Below are 18,146 nucleotides of genomic sequence, written 5' to 3' on the forward strand. Positions count from 1 at the left end.
ACGTCTAATGAGAAAGAGCGCCATTACTAAAAACGCAGCACTAGAAAATTAACTGGCAAATCGTCAACTCTAGGAAAGGAACTAAAATTAAAATAAGTTCCAGCAAATGTTATGCTGACGTTATGCTAGAAAATCATCGTGACATTATAATTTAGCGCTGATTTACTCTATCAAATTCTTCCTCTGAAATGTTGTCCCAATGAATAAAATTGAAGCTTGCATACTTGTCTGTCATGTCTTGAAATTGAAATTTTAAAAGATTAAAATAGAAAGAAGTTATAGGCATTTTTCATTGAAATTAGCGTTTTTACACACAAGCAACGTAATGGCGCGTAAAAAACGACGTAAAATCTCTACGCAGTGTCGACAGAATTTACGTGAAGTCAAATTTTGCTATTTTTGAACTACACAAACTGTCGGCGATTATCACATTAAGTATGTTTGCCGACTTGCACGAAATGTTGCACATTTTTATTTATGCACTAGGGCCTATTTGTGCAATTATCCAGAATACATCAGAAAACATAAGACAGAAGTGCTAATGAATGAGATTTAGTGCTTCTGCCGAACTATCCCCATAGGTAATGGGATAAAAAGAACCGTACAGATTGCGGTTTGAAGGACAGAATGATAATTTGTTTTTTAAATGAAAAAAGGATTTTTTCGAAGTGAGATATTTTGTACTTCATAAAGAAATCTCAACAATATTTCAAAAATGTTCCAGTAACAGAATGTTAGGCTATCGACGTGAGTGTCACCTCTACCTGAGGTGTGCAAAAAGCTGAATCCTGATGAAAGCCACATAACGGAGAACGGAGACGGAAATATCGGAGCGCAAAAATTGACTTGTTTTAATTATTGATTAAAACAGGCTTTTAGTATATGACTAAGTTGTAAAACAGCTGATGGATTTCTTGAAACATTGAATGACTTGAATTGGAATATAATAAAATTCTTAATTGCAGATTTGATTTTTCTGTATCATTTTGTGTAGTTAAAGTATTCTACTATAGCAAACTGCTAACAACACATTTCTAACCGAGGCGTTACTTTGCAAAGCATAAAAAATAGTTTTGTGTGTGTGTGTGTGTGTGTGTGTGTGTGTGTGTGTGTGTGTGTCGGGGTGGGGGACGTAGGTCGTGCGAGGGAATCTTCCTCTCTGGCAATTGTCAATGTTGACAGGTATGTAATGGTCAGGGAGAATAGAGGAAGTTGAGTTACAACAGTATTAATGCTACAGTATTTGACCTCAGAGTCTGTATCTCAACATGATTGTGACGGTGTCCATGAATTTCATCATATTGTGCTAGTGAAGACAGCGATAAATGACAGAGGACTCTGATATGATCATTTTCTTATAATTATCATAATAATTTTTTTAGATACTCGAAACTTTTTTATACTGAATGCATTTATTTCAAGAGTGTCCAAATATCATGAATTTCATTTATATGAAAAAAGAGTACCATGTAACAGTGATAACCGTACTTGAGGCCCTGCAGGCGATAATTTTTTTAATCTTGGAATTCACGTCGAGACGTTCTTTAGGCCCTTGTTATTTTCTCTTTTAATATAAAATTTGAAATTTTCCTTGGTGGGATGGTGTACGTTACATTTAGTTCAATTTTGCTGAGAGGTTATAACAGAAAACTTAATGAACTTTGTAGATTTACAGAGTATGATTGATATGTTTATATTTAGTACAGTGATGATTGATGGACAGGTGGGTCAGAAGACCACGTGAGAACAGACTGTGCGTGCGGTGCGATTTAAACGGAGGAATATATAGTCTGTGACTGCATACATACGACTGAGTGCCCAGATTAGTTTCGTTCAATACACTTTACAACTTTGAAGAACGTTTTCGCTAGTCCTCGAATTTACATTCTAATGTTTACTACTTGATAAATCTACATTTTGAATTGAAAGACACTGTGCAATGTATAACAGAGCATATTTGGAGTATTTTCTATAAATGACGACAAAATCTTTGCCAGTAGAGCACGTGACATGTTGTTTGTAGCAGTAGATTTGCTAACTTCTGCAGTTTTCAGATATATAAACATAAATTGTACATAATTGTAAACAGAAAATAAACGGCGTTCAGTTTTTTGGGTTACGTTTATACTGGGACACCCTGTATTTCAATTTGTATCAACCGAAAACAATTTTAACTTCGGGTTCTGCGAGATAAGAGAGTAAAAAATCTTCCTTTTAATGGAAAGGGAATTGACTAAAAAAAAACACGTGTAGATTGTAACTGTGACATTTCGTCTGACATAAACATACAAATGTGCATTTTTTGTTATATTAATTGCAATAAATGAGAATTATTTTGTTTTCTACTAGAACTTTTTGTGTCCTGCCTATATGTATCACTACGTATTTAAGATACTGTATCCAAACACCCAGTTAACCCCGGCCCTAAAGAGACAAATTCCATTCCTGTGCAAAACAGAGCAATGATTTAAGTAGTTAAATATTCATGTGTGTATATATGTATGTATGTATGTATGTATGTATGAATATGGAAGAGCATGTATGGAAGATCATAAACCAAATCATTTATTATACCAAAAGTTATAGAATATTCGCATTCCCCAAGACACCCTCCGTCATGGTCGCAGGTATCAGGGACCCCCCCCCCCCCCCCCGGGACAATCCTCCACCTCGGGGTATTACCCCCTGGACAACCGACACCCGGACAATTCCCCCTGTAATGAATATAATACTAAGAATAAACAGTGTGACACTAAGAAATATTATAAATGCCTGCTTTAGATCAAAATGTTCACCAGGTAGAGATATTGATAACAGATAATCTCATTTATCCAGGAATCCCTTTGATGAGCTGTCAGTTTTAATTGTTTCTTCACTACCCCCCAAAATCTCCACTGACAAATTATTTTTTAAAGGATGCCTTTCCAACTAAAAGATACATTTTTTGTCAATTGATGGTGCCTTTACAACATTACTTTGTACCAGAGCCAGCTGAGTGATGACGTCAATTCTCTCTCTCTCTCTCTCTCTCTCTCTCTCTCTCTCTCTCTCTATATATATATATATATATATATATATATATTTATTTAATTTCTACGTCAATTCTATATATATATTTATTTTTAATTTCTACCATAGGCCAGCTGAGAGATGACGTCAATTCTATGAAGAAATTGTTGCTGTTAAAAGAAAAGTCCACATACATGTAATTAACAAGAGTCATATTCATTATTATCTTGTGGCGTCAGCATGTAGGACCTACTTTAAAGGGATAACAACTGTTCGCATGATATCCATATTTCATAATAAATACATTGTAAATAACTCACAGAAATGTAATGAATTCTTTTCAAATTATTGTTTTTTTTTTTTTTATTGTTTTTAAATGAAACTGTTCTCTCGTAATAAATTCTATTTTACCACAAAAACGGCAGTTAACGCAATTATTCTGGAATTTGTGCTTGCCATCACACCAAGTGACCTCTATTGATGGCTACACTCTGTAATAATCTCTTATGCTTAAGAGAATATTAAAAAACTAAACTTTTAAGGGAAAAAACACGGACTTGCTTTGAATGTCGGAATGTATTCATTTACCATTAATAAGACTGGGAAAATTGTTGTTTACCCCAGCAAAATTCATTTTTTGGCCAAAATGAACAGTTCTTATCCCTTTAAGTTTTTACAAGAACTCGTGTCTTTATAGCCAGGGAAGATGCTCAAGAAAAGGTAACATGATATAAAAGATACGGGTTTTGGCTGTTCACGTCAAATTGCGTTGAAAGGGGTGTTTATTCCTTGGTATAAGGTTCCGCTTTTTATGTCATTTTTTCTTGTAGCCTGAAATGCCGTTTTCCGCCATTTTGTGACCTGACCTGCCGTTTCTACAAATGCGAGCTTGCCTCAACTGCCTCGTGGTCGAGGTGGAGGCCATGGACGTGTTCAGTACTGGGAACATTTTAATCATGTAATCATGTTTTATTCGGCACTGAGATATGTCTACCGAAGTTGTAGTCGACACAGTTTTGTTGGTAGAATAACTCAGTGTTTGGCACAACCCTCGCGATGCCATCAATCGCTGCGATTTACATGTGCCGTCTCTCAACTCGGAAGGCGAAGCCCTCACATGATGTGGGGTTGGACGATGGGGAGAGTTACCACTGGGACTGAGCTGTCATATTCTACAAAAACAATCAATGAATATGACGCCATGAAGATGAAAGATGAATATAACGCCATCATCAGAGACACAAAAATGCATTTTGAAAGAATGGCGAAGAGGTACCTCATTCAAGATGGAAGGAACGAAGGGGAGATTATTAGTAATTACGAGAACGGAGCTCGTGAAGCTGAAAAAGGCCTTGACGGAGTTCTACGGTATATATATGCTGTTAGTCTTAAATGTTTGAGGGATTTGCCAAGATATCAAAATACTCATCTTCTACAAGATGACAGGTTATCATCAGCCCTGCTAACCATCCTCAACAAAGGTTTGATGGAGGGAAGTGTTCCACGTCAGTTTATCGGATTGTTGTTAGTTGGAGTTTTAATTCAGCCATCTCCAGAAATCCTTCAGTTTTATAAGGAACTGGAGAGACACATGTTACAGGTATGGTCCGAATGGCATGTTAAGTCTAGGATAGATGCCTGCCACCGATGGCTGCATCTGTCTTTACTACACAAGCAGAAGTACTTTGAAGAGCAGATAAGGATTTTCTTGATGGCTGGGACAAAGCTAGAGAGGAAAGAACTTGGAGGCAAAGAAATTCACTGGCTTGTTAGTGTTCTAGAATCTGCAACACACTATTCTGGTGCACTGGGTGGAAAATGGGTGGATGCAAATGATGTAAGACATTTTTTACAGGAGCTGAAATTCAACAGTGAATTCTCTGAGCCGAGAGAAGTGTACAGGTATGTCCAACTCTGTCATAATGTTGAATATTTGGTGCCCTCTGACATTTTATGGAAGGGGTTGGAGATTCTGCTTCGTGATGGAACTGAAGATTACAAAATACGTGCATTTCTGTGCATTAAGTGGATGTTGGGCTTAGCCCAAAAGCAGAAGTTGAATAAAGGTTTCATGGATGTACAATATGTTACAGAACTTGCTGAGATATTTAAGAAGCACGCATCTTTGTTGCCATTGAGAGAGCAAATTGGTATTACATGGGAATTTAGTGTAATTTATTATTCTGATCATGAAATGCTGTTGAAAGTTGCTGAGAACTTTGTGTCTAATGCACAAGATATCGATGGGGAGGATGGTTATAGATTAGTTCAGGCTTACCTACGAATGGATTGCAATACAAATATTGCTTTTTTAAAAAAAGTAGTTGATTTAGTGCAAAACCAAGGGAGAAATATCCCCCGTTTCAAATTGCTTTCCATTACTTGTGATTTGATGCGCCATCATGGCTATTATGAAGTCTTCAGTGGAATACTTGATAGCTGTTTCCAGTCTGGTCTGATGAAGGAGGAATCATTAAATGTCATGAAGACAAAAGGGTATGCATGTTTAAGGATTGTGGAGTTGTGTGGAAGATTAGAAATAGAGCAAATTGACAAGTATGTTAAGAAGATTCCACCAAGTCTTTACAAAGCAGATGGTATTCAATACTTTGCAGAGAAATTGAAAAATAAATGTCAGCATTCCTCAACGCAGGCTGTTTCAGCAGCTGTATGGAGGATTCTTGGTGGTCCCCACATGGCAAGAGTCACGCCAGTACTTCCCATATATCGTCCTATTGTGGAGTTCTGTTTGAATGAATTGAATGAGCCTGTAGACATGAAGCTGGTGCCCAGGGTCTTTGATGAAAATGGATTCCTCAAAATGGAAAACATGTCTGCCTTGCCAGATAGATGGAGAAGAATAGCAGTGTGGATTCTTCATGATGAAGATTTCTTAATCAACAAGCCAATGTTAACTGGTGAGTTAAAAATGTGGTTGTTGTATGTAGAGATAGCTTTAGTAAGCCCACCCTGCTGCCATGAGCAGCTTTGGGTTATGACTAACACAAGCTTGACTTCAGTGTATTGAGCCTATTTTTTCCTATATACTTGCTGGTTACCAACTGAGGGCCAGCTTATATAGCCATAACAACAATAGGGTACTGAGAATAACAATAGGGTACAAAGGACAACAATGATGTATCAATAGAGAGTAATGTAGACAACTGACGCTTGTATAGTACACTTCTCATATTAATTCAACATATGTAAGTAGCAAGCTGTGCACCTGCCTTGTTGATTTCAATCAGCATTTTATCAGTAATACCTAAAGATGTTATGTGACTATGGCTGTGTACCTTTTTTGGTTTTTGGTAATTTTTTATGGGGGGAATGAGTACTTTCTCTCTGTATGTATGTCAAATAATAAGTACTATACTCCACTGCCTCACTAAATCTCAACATGTTGTGGTATATATTTCCCAGGTAACAGTATATTATTTCACGTTTTAAACAGAGGCCATCTTAATTTGAATGTGTTATATGTCTATGTGATAAAGTTTTGACATGAATAGGTTTTCTTTGTGTAAATATTAATTTGTCAGTATATTCAGGCACATATTTCCTCTCAGTAAGACCTTGAAATATGTTTTATGTTAACATTGATTTGGTTTTCTTTATTCACCAGGTGATGCAAAGGCAAACAAACACTTCCTATATCAAGCTGGATACAGAGAGGTTCTAGAGGTGCCTTTTTTTATGGTGGAAGAGAAATCTGCAAGTTTGCACAAGTTTTTGAAGGAGGAATTGAAAAAAATCCCTCACATAAGGTAAGGAAGTAACACTATAATTTTTCTGAACAGAGTAATTCTTTAAAAATATTGTGTAAGAGGTAGACGTAACACTTTGTGATAGAATCTTATTGCTATTTGTACTTTTTCCTTGTTTGGGGGGGGGGGCTGCTTGCTGCCTGTTTTGCACAAAGTAGAATTTTTTGGCATAACTAAGCTAAGAATACAGAAATTGATAACTGACAATAAAAGTCATCCTTGTTTTGAGATCTGGGCCTGAAAGCTATTTACCCAAAATTGTTCTATAAATTGAGTGTACTTCATCATCACTGGGTGCCATCCACTCATAGCAGATTGGTTGTCATGGATCACCACATCTCTAAAATACTTAACTATACTTTTTTTGACCAGTTTATTCTTTTATGTTGTCCATGTATGTTGTTCTTGGTCTTCTTTTCAAACATTTCTTATTTACTAGTAGCTTTCTTTCCAGTAGCAATTGTTGCAAATGATCCTTTCAATGTTGAACCAGCCAAAAATTTGTAAAAATGGGAATTTTCTGCATAAAAAAATTGTTTGTGCCTTTTTTCAGAAACTACACAGACCTAAGCTGTCTTATTATAATGAAGAGTTACTCTTACCGTCTTTTTTCATCTTCCTAAGTTTGAGGTCAATCGGTGCATTTCCATGGGAGAAGTAGCCATTTGGTGCCAAAACTGAAAACTCTCTTACACCAATTTTGGAACTTAAAATGCTAGAGACGTCTTGTTTATTGCATTTTGTAGAGCTTGTCAAGCCCAACACTGGAAGTGGTGTCAGTTTTTATGTACAGACACATTGACCTATTCTCTTCAAACTGATGAATATTCGTAAAATGCAGGTCGAATTAAAAAATCAGCATGATCTAACCATTTTTTTTCTATACAGACACAGATGTGTCTGTACATATAGCCATATGCACTTTCATTGTTATAAACCAGTAAACTAATATGAAAATTGTTTAACCTTTTATCATTTAGCACATAGAACTGATAAATATTCATAAAAACACAAGTGAAATGAGAAAATCAGCCTGACCAGATCATTCCAATTTTTTTATCCACCCTTATACAAATAAAATATATAAAACTCTTTTACCTTTTGTCAGAACTGATGAATATTCATAAAATACAGGTCAAGTTTGAAAATCAGCCTTTTCAGACCATTTTTCAAAAAGTTATGCTGTTTTTTTTTTTTTTTTTTTTGGGAGGGAGGATATTCAATCCATGGTTATACAAATAAACTGAAAACCATTTCACCTTTTGTCTTCAAACTTACAGAACTAATGAATACACATAAAATACAGGTCAAGTTTAAAAATCAGTCTGATCAGACAATTTTTTCAAAATCTGTGCTGTTTTTGCTTTTTTTTTAGCATATTTTATCCACCTCGGATTTGATTCTTAGGCATGATAACGGTCTCATTATTGAACTAATTAGACAGTCATGTAAAAGTTATCTTTTGGCATTTTCTCCACCTAAAATATTTTGTAAGTTTAATATATAAAAATGATGGTAAACCTGTTATCTTGTATTGTGTAATAAAGTGTTAAAAATAGAAGTAAACTCATATCATTGCATTTTGTCAAATACAATCATTCGCCTCATTCAGAATCTCAGAATGAATTAAAAATGACATTTAAAATTGTTCTGTTGATATTATGTTTTCACCCCTGTTTGTCTGTTTGTTTGTCATCAACATAACTCAGAAAGATATGGACCGATTTTGATGAAATTTTCAGAGTAGATCAGAAATGGATTAACTTAGGAGTGATCAGTTTTGGGTGGTGATCCGGATCAATAATCAATCAATCAATCAATCAATCATCAACATAACTCAAAAAGTTATGGACCGATTTTGATGAAATTTTCAGGGTAGGTCAGAAATGGGTTAACTTAGAAGTGATTAGTTTTTGGTTTTGATCCAGATCAATAATCAATAATAATAAAAAATTGCGACTTTGGCAGATGTCTGTAGTCTCAGAGTGCTTTTCTAGTTTTTGTTTTATGTAAAAAAAGTGGAAAGAAACTTATTTCAGTGCAGTTATATCAGATATATCTATCTAGCATAGCTTAGAAATTGTGTAGCTTCGAAATTTCATGGGCTTGAAAACCTTTGCTAGTCACATTTTTTTAGATATCCATGTTTCTTGCAGTGCATTGTTTAAGATTGGTGGTGACTTTGCAGTTAAGCATTATGTAATATTGCATCAGAATTGAAGAAAACCCTATTTTGGGCACTGCCGCCCTGGGCCCGGTTGCACCAACCGGTAGTAAGTGAGGCATAGTAGTTGCGCTGGCGTAAACCGGGCGCAAAATGCTACGCCCGAGAAAAGCCAGTTGCACCAAACTGGAATAGTATTTACGTCGGTCTTAACTTAGTCATAAATTTACGGCTGCTAGCTAGGTGGAGTAAGTCGGTCGTAGCTCGTTTTCCACTATGGCTAGGCTGGCACAGTTAGTGTTTGTTGACAATTATCGCAGTTAATGTAGAAAATGTGGGTTGTTATTTGTTTGTTTCTTACTCAAAACTTCCGTCTGTGTATATATATATATATATATAAACATAGAGACGTAAGCTTAGAATATCAACAATTTAAGGCTCATATAATATGTATTAGGTCTCTTGTATTTCTTAATCTACAAGATGTAAGCACGATTTAATTAAATGATACCTCACAGTGTAACCATAGAAAAAAAGGTCATAAAATTGTTGACACTGTTGTAAAACTATGAAAAGAAAGCAATTTTGTCGTTAAAGGTGCAATTTTTGCATTCAGTAACAAATGTGGTGTTCAAATCCACTACGAATAGGAATATGTACTGCCTCCATCGCGTTTTTCTCATTTACAACAGCATACTATAATAGCATACTATAATAATATTTTACTATAATCAAATCTTAAGTCAGACATGCTCAAAACTTTTCAGAATAGCCAGACATTCGGACTGACAGTAATGAAAAATTTGCCAAATCGAATGGATTTTTGCAGGACCAAATATTTTCATTTAATTTGGTGGCATTTCATTCACGTGGTAGTTTTAATAGAAGAACTTATGTACGTGTATATTCAATATAAATAGTATCAATAATTTAGACATGTTGCATATTTAAAGAGAAAAATTGACACACTCGAAGCACTGCTTTATTGTGGTTCTCATTTCACAAGTTCCAGGGTGCATATAGGCCTTAAGAAGTGCTTGAATTTGTTTCTTCCTTTGAATGTCCTGAAATTCCACACTTTGTCCTTTAAATAAAATGCACCATTGAACATAGCAATCTTTGGCCTTTCTCATTCATGCCAGTTTGCAAATAACTAAATCAGTATTCCTTTTTCCTGAGTTTATCGACAAAAATCATTTGCAAATGTGATACTACACAAATAGGACATATTTGTGATTGTAGACCGAATGGAAATGTTAATACATGATACATGGTAGCCACTTCACTGTGGAAATGAACGGCTTCCTGGTCAGGGCTCGGTGATATCATATTCTAAAATAAAAAAAATGATGATATCAATACTTAAACTTGTAATGACAACTTCCCCTAGTGTATTCAATATGTAATTGCTGATTGGACATTTAAATAATGTTCATTCACCACGGATCACTTTCGAAGAAGTAACCAAACTTTAAAACTATCTTTACATAAAACAGCAATACGCAACAGGCTGAATATAAACAGAAGTATCCAAAAGACTTATAAACATTACCACTGATAACATTGGGAAATCAAGCTGAGTAAATCAGGTGACCCATTTCTATGCTAACAATGTTATTTTCAAAAAAAAATTATAATAATAATAGTAATAATAAAATTTTAAAAGATAAATACATTAAAGGATGTCTGCATACCTTTTAAGGTCAGGTGTCACTATCCTGGCCTTCTGTACGAATAACTGTTCTTGAGAAAAGAGTCAGGTATCAAAGTTTATCAGTAAACATTTGCCTTGCTGTGCATTTGCCTTGCTAGGCAGCATGGACCACTCTTGTAATAGCTGTCTGTATGTCCCAATTAATAGACCAATGACTGAGTGTATAATATCCAGAGCAGGAGGCTTCCCCATAGGAAAATTACTCTATTCTTCTGAGACAGATACTATGATTGGCCAGCTTACTTTGTCTGTGAATGTTATCCATTTTTTATATCTTGCCTGATAAGTAAATGGAGGGGGGAGGGAGAAAACCCTGTGGGTTTTATATAATTTTATTAGTGAAGTATGTCAAATGAGGACTGTAAATTCAAAATGGTGGCACTTAAAACTCTTGCTGGTCCTTTGGACCGCCAGAGTTCAATTTTTTACCAAACCAGACAAATTTTGCCAGTCATTACTGATCGGACCTACAGTTTCAACATGTCTGAACTTACAGGAAAGAAACGACTTAAATACAGCTTTAGCTGGAAAGCAAGTCTTATCGGTTGATTTTTCTGGCCATTAAATGAGATTACATAAAACACATATGTTGGGATTTCCCTGTAAACTCCCATATGTTTAGCTCTCTGCCAGATTCAGTTGGTAAAAGTCTAAAATTAACAGTGTCACATATATTAGGAATCAGTGATAATTATGCAGGTAAATGTAAATTAACATTGCAAATAATTTTACAAAAGATGAATAACAATGCCTTATTATCCTCATACTCACTTATTCATACCGTGTTAACATAACTGGATTAAAAGTTTGAAAAGCAGCTTTATTGGAATATTTTTTATGTTTAGTTTTATTTATTTTTTTTCCAAACACTGGAATCTTCAAGATGTGACTTTTAACTCCCATCCACCTGAAGCTCTGTACATTTTCTGTATTTCCACATAAGCAATAATATTGGTGTTTATGTCTTTAAGCATAATATATAATATTATTGTATGCACTGACATCATTTTTCACATATTGGGATTTTCATTATGTGAATTTGAACTCTCAGGATCCTGAAACTGTAATCTTATTGACCATGTTACCTGTTGTGCATGATTAAATTTTAGTGTTGATTGACTATGCTGTTATAAGCATTATTTATTATTGCATCAAAATTGATAAAATGAACTATTTTCTGTATATTCATTTTCTGCTTTTTATCTGTACATTTGACAGCTTTGCTGCCTAGTTTATTAACATAGCTTTAGTGTGTCATTGTGAAGTATTGAAGTTTTTCATTTGCTTCTTTACAGGTTACCCAATAATTAGGAGACCTTTGGAGTGCTTCCTGACAGCACTGAAGAGGATTTGATAACTCTGCACTGACTTAAAAAAAAAAAGAATGGAGCCAATGAATATTGAACAATAATCTGAAACCAAGTTTACTAGCTGTAAACTAGGCCTTTTTATTCTTGGTCTTGCTAGTAATATAAACAAGGCCATATCATAATAGTGCATATGCATGGTTGAAAATCTTCACATGTGACTTTAAAAAATAATGAATTCTGTTTTCTTATATTGTCTTTGAGCACTGACATAGTGACTGACATTTGGTGTGAAGACAGTGTTAAAGCTATTGGGGCACATTATGATTGTTTAAGGGGTGTGCAGGGGTGTCTTAATCACCCCCTTCCAGGTTGGTTCTGTAATCACAGTAATATGGAAATTGAAAATAAGGCAAATGCTTGCAGAAGGGAAAATGTTTATGGTGAATTATGTTGAATGTTCTACTGTTAGATATGTTATTTCACTAATTGAATTGTTAGAGGTGTAAAGCATTGTACACCTTTTTATGTTGTCTGGAAATAAAAAGATGTTAAAAATATTTTTATTAGAAATATTTCATTTAATCACTGTAGGTGATGACTGTCCTATAATGCATATTCATCAGAATTATATAAAATTGCTCAAATTTAGTAAAACGACAGTGAAAAAGCCATTTTCAACCTAAAACTATATTGAAAAGGTGAAGTAAGGGTGTATTCCCAGAGCTTTTAGATCGATCTATCCCCGCGGGGAGTCTCACTAGATTACTGTCAGATAATCCGGCTTAAATGTCCGTCCCGCCTACTACAAGCTGTAAGGGGGTAATTAACTTTCGTGCCTGCTCCGCTGACAGCTATTTAGCATGAACCCCCAGGGAGTTGGGTCGATCTAATGCAGATCGATCTAATCTCTGGGAATGGGGTCTAAGTAGTTGTGACATTTTGTCTCTTTTACCCACTGTACACTCAAGAAACATCAGAAACATCAGATCAAATATGATAAGGAAATCATTTTCCAAATAGTAAACCTAAAGATGTACTAACAAAATGAAATGATCCAAATTGAATAGTGTGAAATGGGTTATTGTCTAAGCTTTGAAGATTTTATAAGCTAAATTTTTTACTTCTAATACTAGGATAATTTTAAAAAATCATATTTAAAAATGTCCATAAAAACTAAATGAAACAAAATACATAGAAGACTTTCTTGATTTCTTACACAGTAAATAACCATCTATTCTGAAGCCATCTCACATGAGGTGTTGCAGTTAAAGCAGCAGCTACAGAGGAAATGTAAGATCTTGAACAAAAAGTGGCAGTGCATTTCAAGTAATGGTTTAACTGAAATATTATTATTAGAAAACTGTTTGAACTAATGTCTTCAAACTTAGGAACTGATAAATCTAGTTTTACATTTTTTTCAAAAATCATGCTGGTTTCTGTTTTTATTTCAACATGAATGGAATACAGATAACACATTTTGAGGAAAAACTATTTGGCCTATTTTTTTACTAATTTAGGTTTGACCTGGAAATTCCGTGTTCCTGAAGACCTTTTGCTTGTCACAATTCCTGAATATCTAGGTTACCTGCTGTGCATAATTAAAACTGGTGGTGATTATGCTGTTAAGCATTTTGTAATATTACATTAAAATTGACAAAACCCGTATTTTGGTCACTGCCACTATAAAGCCTTACCCTCTACCAGAGCCACAGGTTGCTTTTTCACAAGATATTCACAGATGTGTCTTATAAATAGATAGACATTTGACTTTGGAAATGTGAAAAATGTGCCTTGAATATCTGCCACCCTGGTAGAGGCTAATGAAGACCATTTATATTAAGGAAAACCTTCTTACTAATTATTCTCATACTCAAAGAAAAGATTAATAGGGCTGATATACAGCTTTATTTAAAAAAACAGCCTATCAGTAATAGAATTCTTTTATTGCAGAAATGCAGATTTTTGTGAAATGCACATGAAAAGAAAGAGTCAAAAATTCACTCAAGTTCCATTGATTGAGTTGCATTGATTTTTTGCATCAACAGTTCACCTCTTATATCTTAAAATGTGTCATGTTGTTGTCATATTGTTCTTATCAAACAGACAATTGGATTTGTTTTGATAATTAGCCTTTATTCATGAGATACTTATTAAGTTGATAGCAGTAGATTTACCTTGAGCTGTAGAGGATCCTTGGACAATTCCCCCCAGGACATCCCCCCCTCCCCCCCCCCCCCAGGACAATTCTCCCCTGGATGATTCGCCCCCCCCCCCCCCAAGAAATATATATTAATATACAAATATAAAGTAAATTAGTGTTAAAGGGGTAATAACTCTTCATTTTGGCTAAAAAAAAAAGAATTTTCCTAGAGTAAACAACAATTTTCCCATACTTGCCAATGGTTAATGAATCTATTTTTACATTCAAAGTTAGTCCCTGTTTTTTTCCAAAAAGTTTGGTTTTTTGTTAAAATCTCTTAAGAGATTATAACAGAGTATCGCCGTCAATGGAGGTCACATGGTCTGAAGACAAGCTCAGATATCAGAATAATAGCTATAACTGCCATTTTTGTGGTAAAACAGAATATATTATATTTCTATGAGTTGTTCTCAATGTTTTTATTGTGAAATATAGAGCTCATACGAAGAGTTATTACCCCTTTAAGTTCAAAGCATTTCATCCAATTTATTAATGTTTTTAGCGCGATAATACAACTTCATCATTAAATAAATTACATAACAAAGTCCTTTTTTGTTGAGTACAAGTACAGAAAGTATTATTACAAATCAAAGTATAACCACCTATCCTCATGGTAAAAGTGGGGAAATAGATGAACAGGTAAACGGATATTTTATGAATATTTTCAGTGTGACAGGTAGTGAGTAGGTGGGTAGTGGGTAGGTGGGTAGTGGGTAGGTGGGTAGTAGGTAGTGGGTAGGTGGGTGGTGGGTAGTAGGTAGTGGGTAGGTGGGTAGTAGGTAGTGGGTAGGTGGGTGGTGGGTAGTAGGTAGTGGGTAGTAGGTAGTGGGTAGGTGGGTGGTGGGTAGTAGGTAGTGGGGTAGGTAGGTAGTGGGTAGGTGGGTAGTAGGTAGTGGGTAGGTGGGTAGTAGTCAAGCAATTAAAAGTGACAGATAACCAAAGGGATACCTAGATAAGAAAGAATCCCCTTCTCTCCCTAGAGATTCAAGGCTTACTTAATCAAAGGGGGAGTAAGGGGGAGCAATTAAAAGTAACAGTTAATTCATCAAAGGGTTACCTGGATGAGTGAGATCATCTGTTTACCCCAATTTTTACATGGAAATATACTTTGATCAGATTTTTAATTAAATTTTCTGTACTTCCATTTCTAAAATTTTCTGTACTTGTAAATGATTTGTTTAATGAAATTAGCATTCTCTATCCTTGAGTTGCATCATCACACTAAGAAATACTCATAAAATGGATGAAAAGATTTGAACTTTATACTCTTTCCTTTATAATTTTACATAAATATATTTCTTGGGGGGGGGGGTCCAGGGGGGAACTGTCCGGGGGGAAATGGTCCTGATGTGACAAGCCGTTGGCCACTGTAAATATGAACATATAGGAGGCCATAAAATCACCATTTATCTCACTAAAGAATATCGTTAAAAGGTTTTTAGTGAACGTCTCTTGCCACATCAGTTCCTCCATCTACCGATCCGAAATAACAGATCATTCTGTACAAATGTAGAATGAAGTTGTTCATATATCTGCAATAAGAAGTATTACTTACAATGTACAATACCTTAGTGTGAGACTGTGTTTTTCATTTGTGTCATACTACACTGTTTTACATTTGCCAAGCAAAGAGAGACACATTTTATATTGATGAGTGTCTTCACGAAATGATTTAAAAAGGCAAGACAGCGAATGTACTTTTTAAGGAAATTGAAAGCTTTTACCAGGAATGTGTCTATTTTAACGAACTTTTATAGATGTGTTTTGAAAAGTATTTTAATTTACACTGTAACTGTTTGGTATGGGCGTGCAACTGTAGAGGATAAAAAACAACTAGAAAAGATTGTTGAAACGGCAGGTAATGTAACTGGAACGAATCTTACTCCCATTCATTCCATTTATCTCGATGGGGTTAAAAATAAAACAGCTTCCATCATGACTGATCCAGCTCAAACCCTATTCAAATTTTTACCCAGTAACTCAAGGCTGTTAGTTTATAAGGGCAGTAAGCGATTTTTATCTAGCTTTTATCCTTCAGCAGTAGCTCTTTTTATCGCTAATACGTAATTTCATTTTAGTACTTTTAAAAAGTTTTATTCAATAATGATGCTATTACAGGGCAAAAAATTCCAGATGTTATACATCTGTATTTTATTGGTTTAATAAATTATTATCTATTATCTATCTAATTTGCAAAATCTTGTTATTTTAACTTTCTTTCGAACTGGTCATTGTAAGTGATGACACATTCTACAAACATGATGCCCACCTCATTCAAAAAGGACATCCTTTTTTTCAAAAAAAGTCAAAGAAATTACATTGTAGTGTAATACCACGATCTTACGTTAAATAAGTACTCTCTCTCTCTCTCTCTCGAGCGCGCGTACGTACTCGCATTCAAAAGCAACAAAGTCACAGACAGACTACACCCATTCCCTGTGCACCTACAGTAACTATGGCAACCTTTCCTGAGCTTTGTACAGGCAAATGTTAGTTTTTCTGCTGGCACAGAAGATATTCACACGGCTTTATGTGTTACTTTAACAAGAAAGGGAGTCATTCTTCTGAAATGTCCCTGAATATTACCCCTTAGGAGGTTAAAAGGGTACAGCCAACAAGGTGGCCTACTAAGAACTCGCTGGCCTAAAATAAAAGATCTCGAATAATTGTCAAAACTTGGCAAATTTTTGCAGATTAATGTAATTTCGGAGGAGATTGAAGTCCTGGAATAATGATGAAGACAAATGTTGAATTTACTTGCTTCACCTTTGTCGTGCTGACATTTTTCTTTGTAGCCTCTAATGTCAGAATACAGCTCTATGTATCACACACACACACACACACACACACACACACACACACAGATAGAAAGAGAGAGAGAGACGCTTTTCCTGCATTAACATTACACTGTAAATGGGCACAAAGCTTAATTTTTTTCCAGTGAAAAAGGTAATTTTTGTGTAATCTGTGTTGACGATATATTGTTTACGGCTTCATTTGCCTTTCATATCGTTATTTTTCTACTGGTTATATCAATATAATAAAGATGGAGGTGAAAGTTCAGTGTCCTGATTCCACCCTCCTTCGATTTCTGAAAAAAATAAAAACACTATTGAAATTAGAATTTTGACCAGCTGAATTATAGTTCTAAACCGTATCAAATGACACCGTTCGCTCTCTGAAATAGCAAAATATTTCAATGAGGGTGGAGGAGGGGGTAGATTAATAAGAGGCTTAGCTTCGCATCCGCGGCCTGTCAATCCTAAAACTAGTGGAAGCAAGTTCATGCTTTGTCCTTTCGAGAAACAAATGATCATCAACTTCTCACATTGCAATTTAGAATTTTACATAGAATTTATTTCACGAATTCGATGCTTTTTAAATATAATATGTTAGGACATGAGTGATGCACTTTCTGTAATGACCCAAAAGAAACTTTATTACATATTTTCTGGGATTGTACACATGGTCAAGCTATTAGGACTTATCTCATTCAGAACCTACGTACACAGTACTCTGTTGAATTACAACAACAACCTTGCCTGTTTATATTTGGAATCCTGGACGACAGCCCTCTCTTAGGTATTAATCCACTACTTCTTTATATATAGAAATATTAAACTCTATGTAGACAGAATAAAATTACACCTCTCTGGAATGCTGCAAAAAGTATTTGGAAAAGCAAAAGAAAATAGATTTTCAGTCTTTATACCTACTGGGTCCTCAAAAGGCAGATGATCTAAGAAAAAATGGGAATGTGTAGAAAAAATATTTATATGAATAGGAAAGAACATTTGTCATGGCCTAGGCCTACTAAGATTCCTTTATTTAAAAAAATTCTACATGTATTTTTTAATCATTTATAAGAACTTTTTTTGCAGTGTGTGAATGGTGGAAGGTGTCTTTGTCTCTCATTGTGTTGTAATTTTCGTGAATAAAAAAAAAAAATAAAAAAAAATTAAAGAATAAAAAAAAAATTAAA

At 34.9% G+C, this 18,146-nt stretch overlaps 1 protein-coding gene across 1 annotated transcript; it reads left to right on the plus strand.

The window, feature by feature from the left end:
* Window positions 1-3,862: 3,862 nt before the first annotated feature.
* LOC147762111 (uncharacterized) lies at window positions 3,863-12,521 on the plus strand. Its single transcript, XM_087012310.1, has 3 exons — window positions 3,863-5,927; window positions 6,635-6,776; window positions 11,950-12,521. The coding sequence occupies exons 1-3, from the start codon at window positions 3,974-3,976 to the stop codon at window positions 11,963-11,965; spliced, it is 2,112 nt and encodes a 703-aa protein (XP_086868436.1). The 5' UTR covers window positions 3,863-3,973; the 3' UTR covers window positions 11,966-12,521.
* Window positions 12,522-18,146: the final 5,625 nt, after the last annotated feature.

Source organism: Lingula anatina, chromosome 4, assembly GCF_051362555.1.
Source record: "Lingula anatina isolate TDL-2025a chromosome 4, LinAna3.0, whole genome shotgun sequence".
NCBI lineage: Eukaryota > Metazoa > Brachiopoda > Lingulata > Lingulida > Lingulidae > Lingula > Lingula anatina.

Coding starts and splice junctions, on each gene's coding strand:
- LOC147762111 (XM_087012310.1), top strand. CDS start 3,974: ATGTTTTATTCGGCACTGAGATATGTCTACCGAAGTTGTAGTCGACAC. Junction 5,928..6,634: donor CAACAAGCCAATGTTAACTG/GTGAGTTAAAAA, acceptor TTTATTCACCAG/GTGATGCAAAGGCAAACAAA.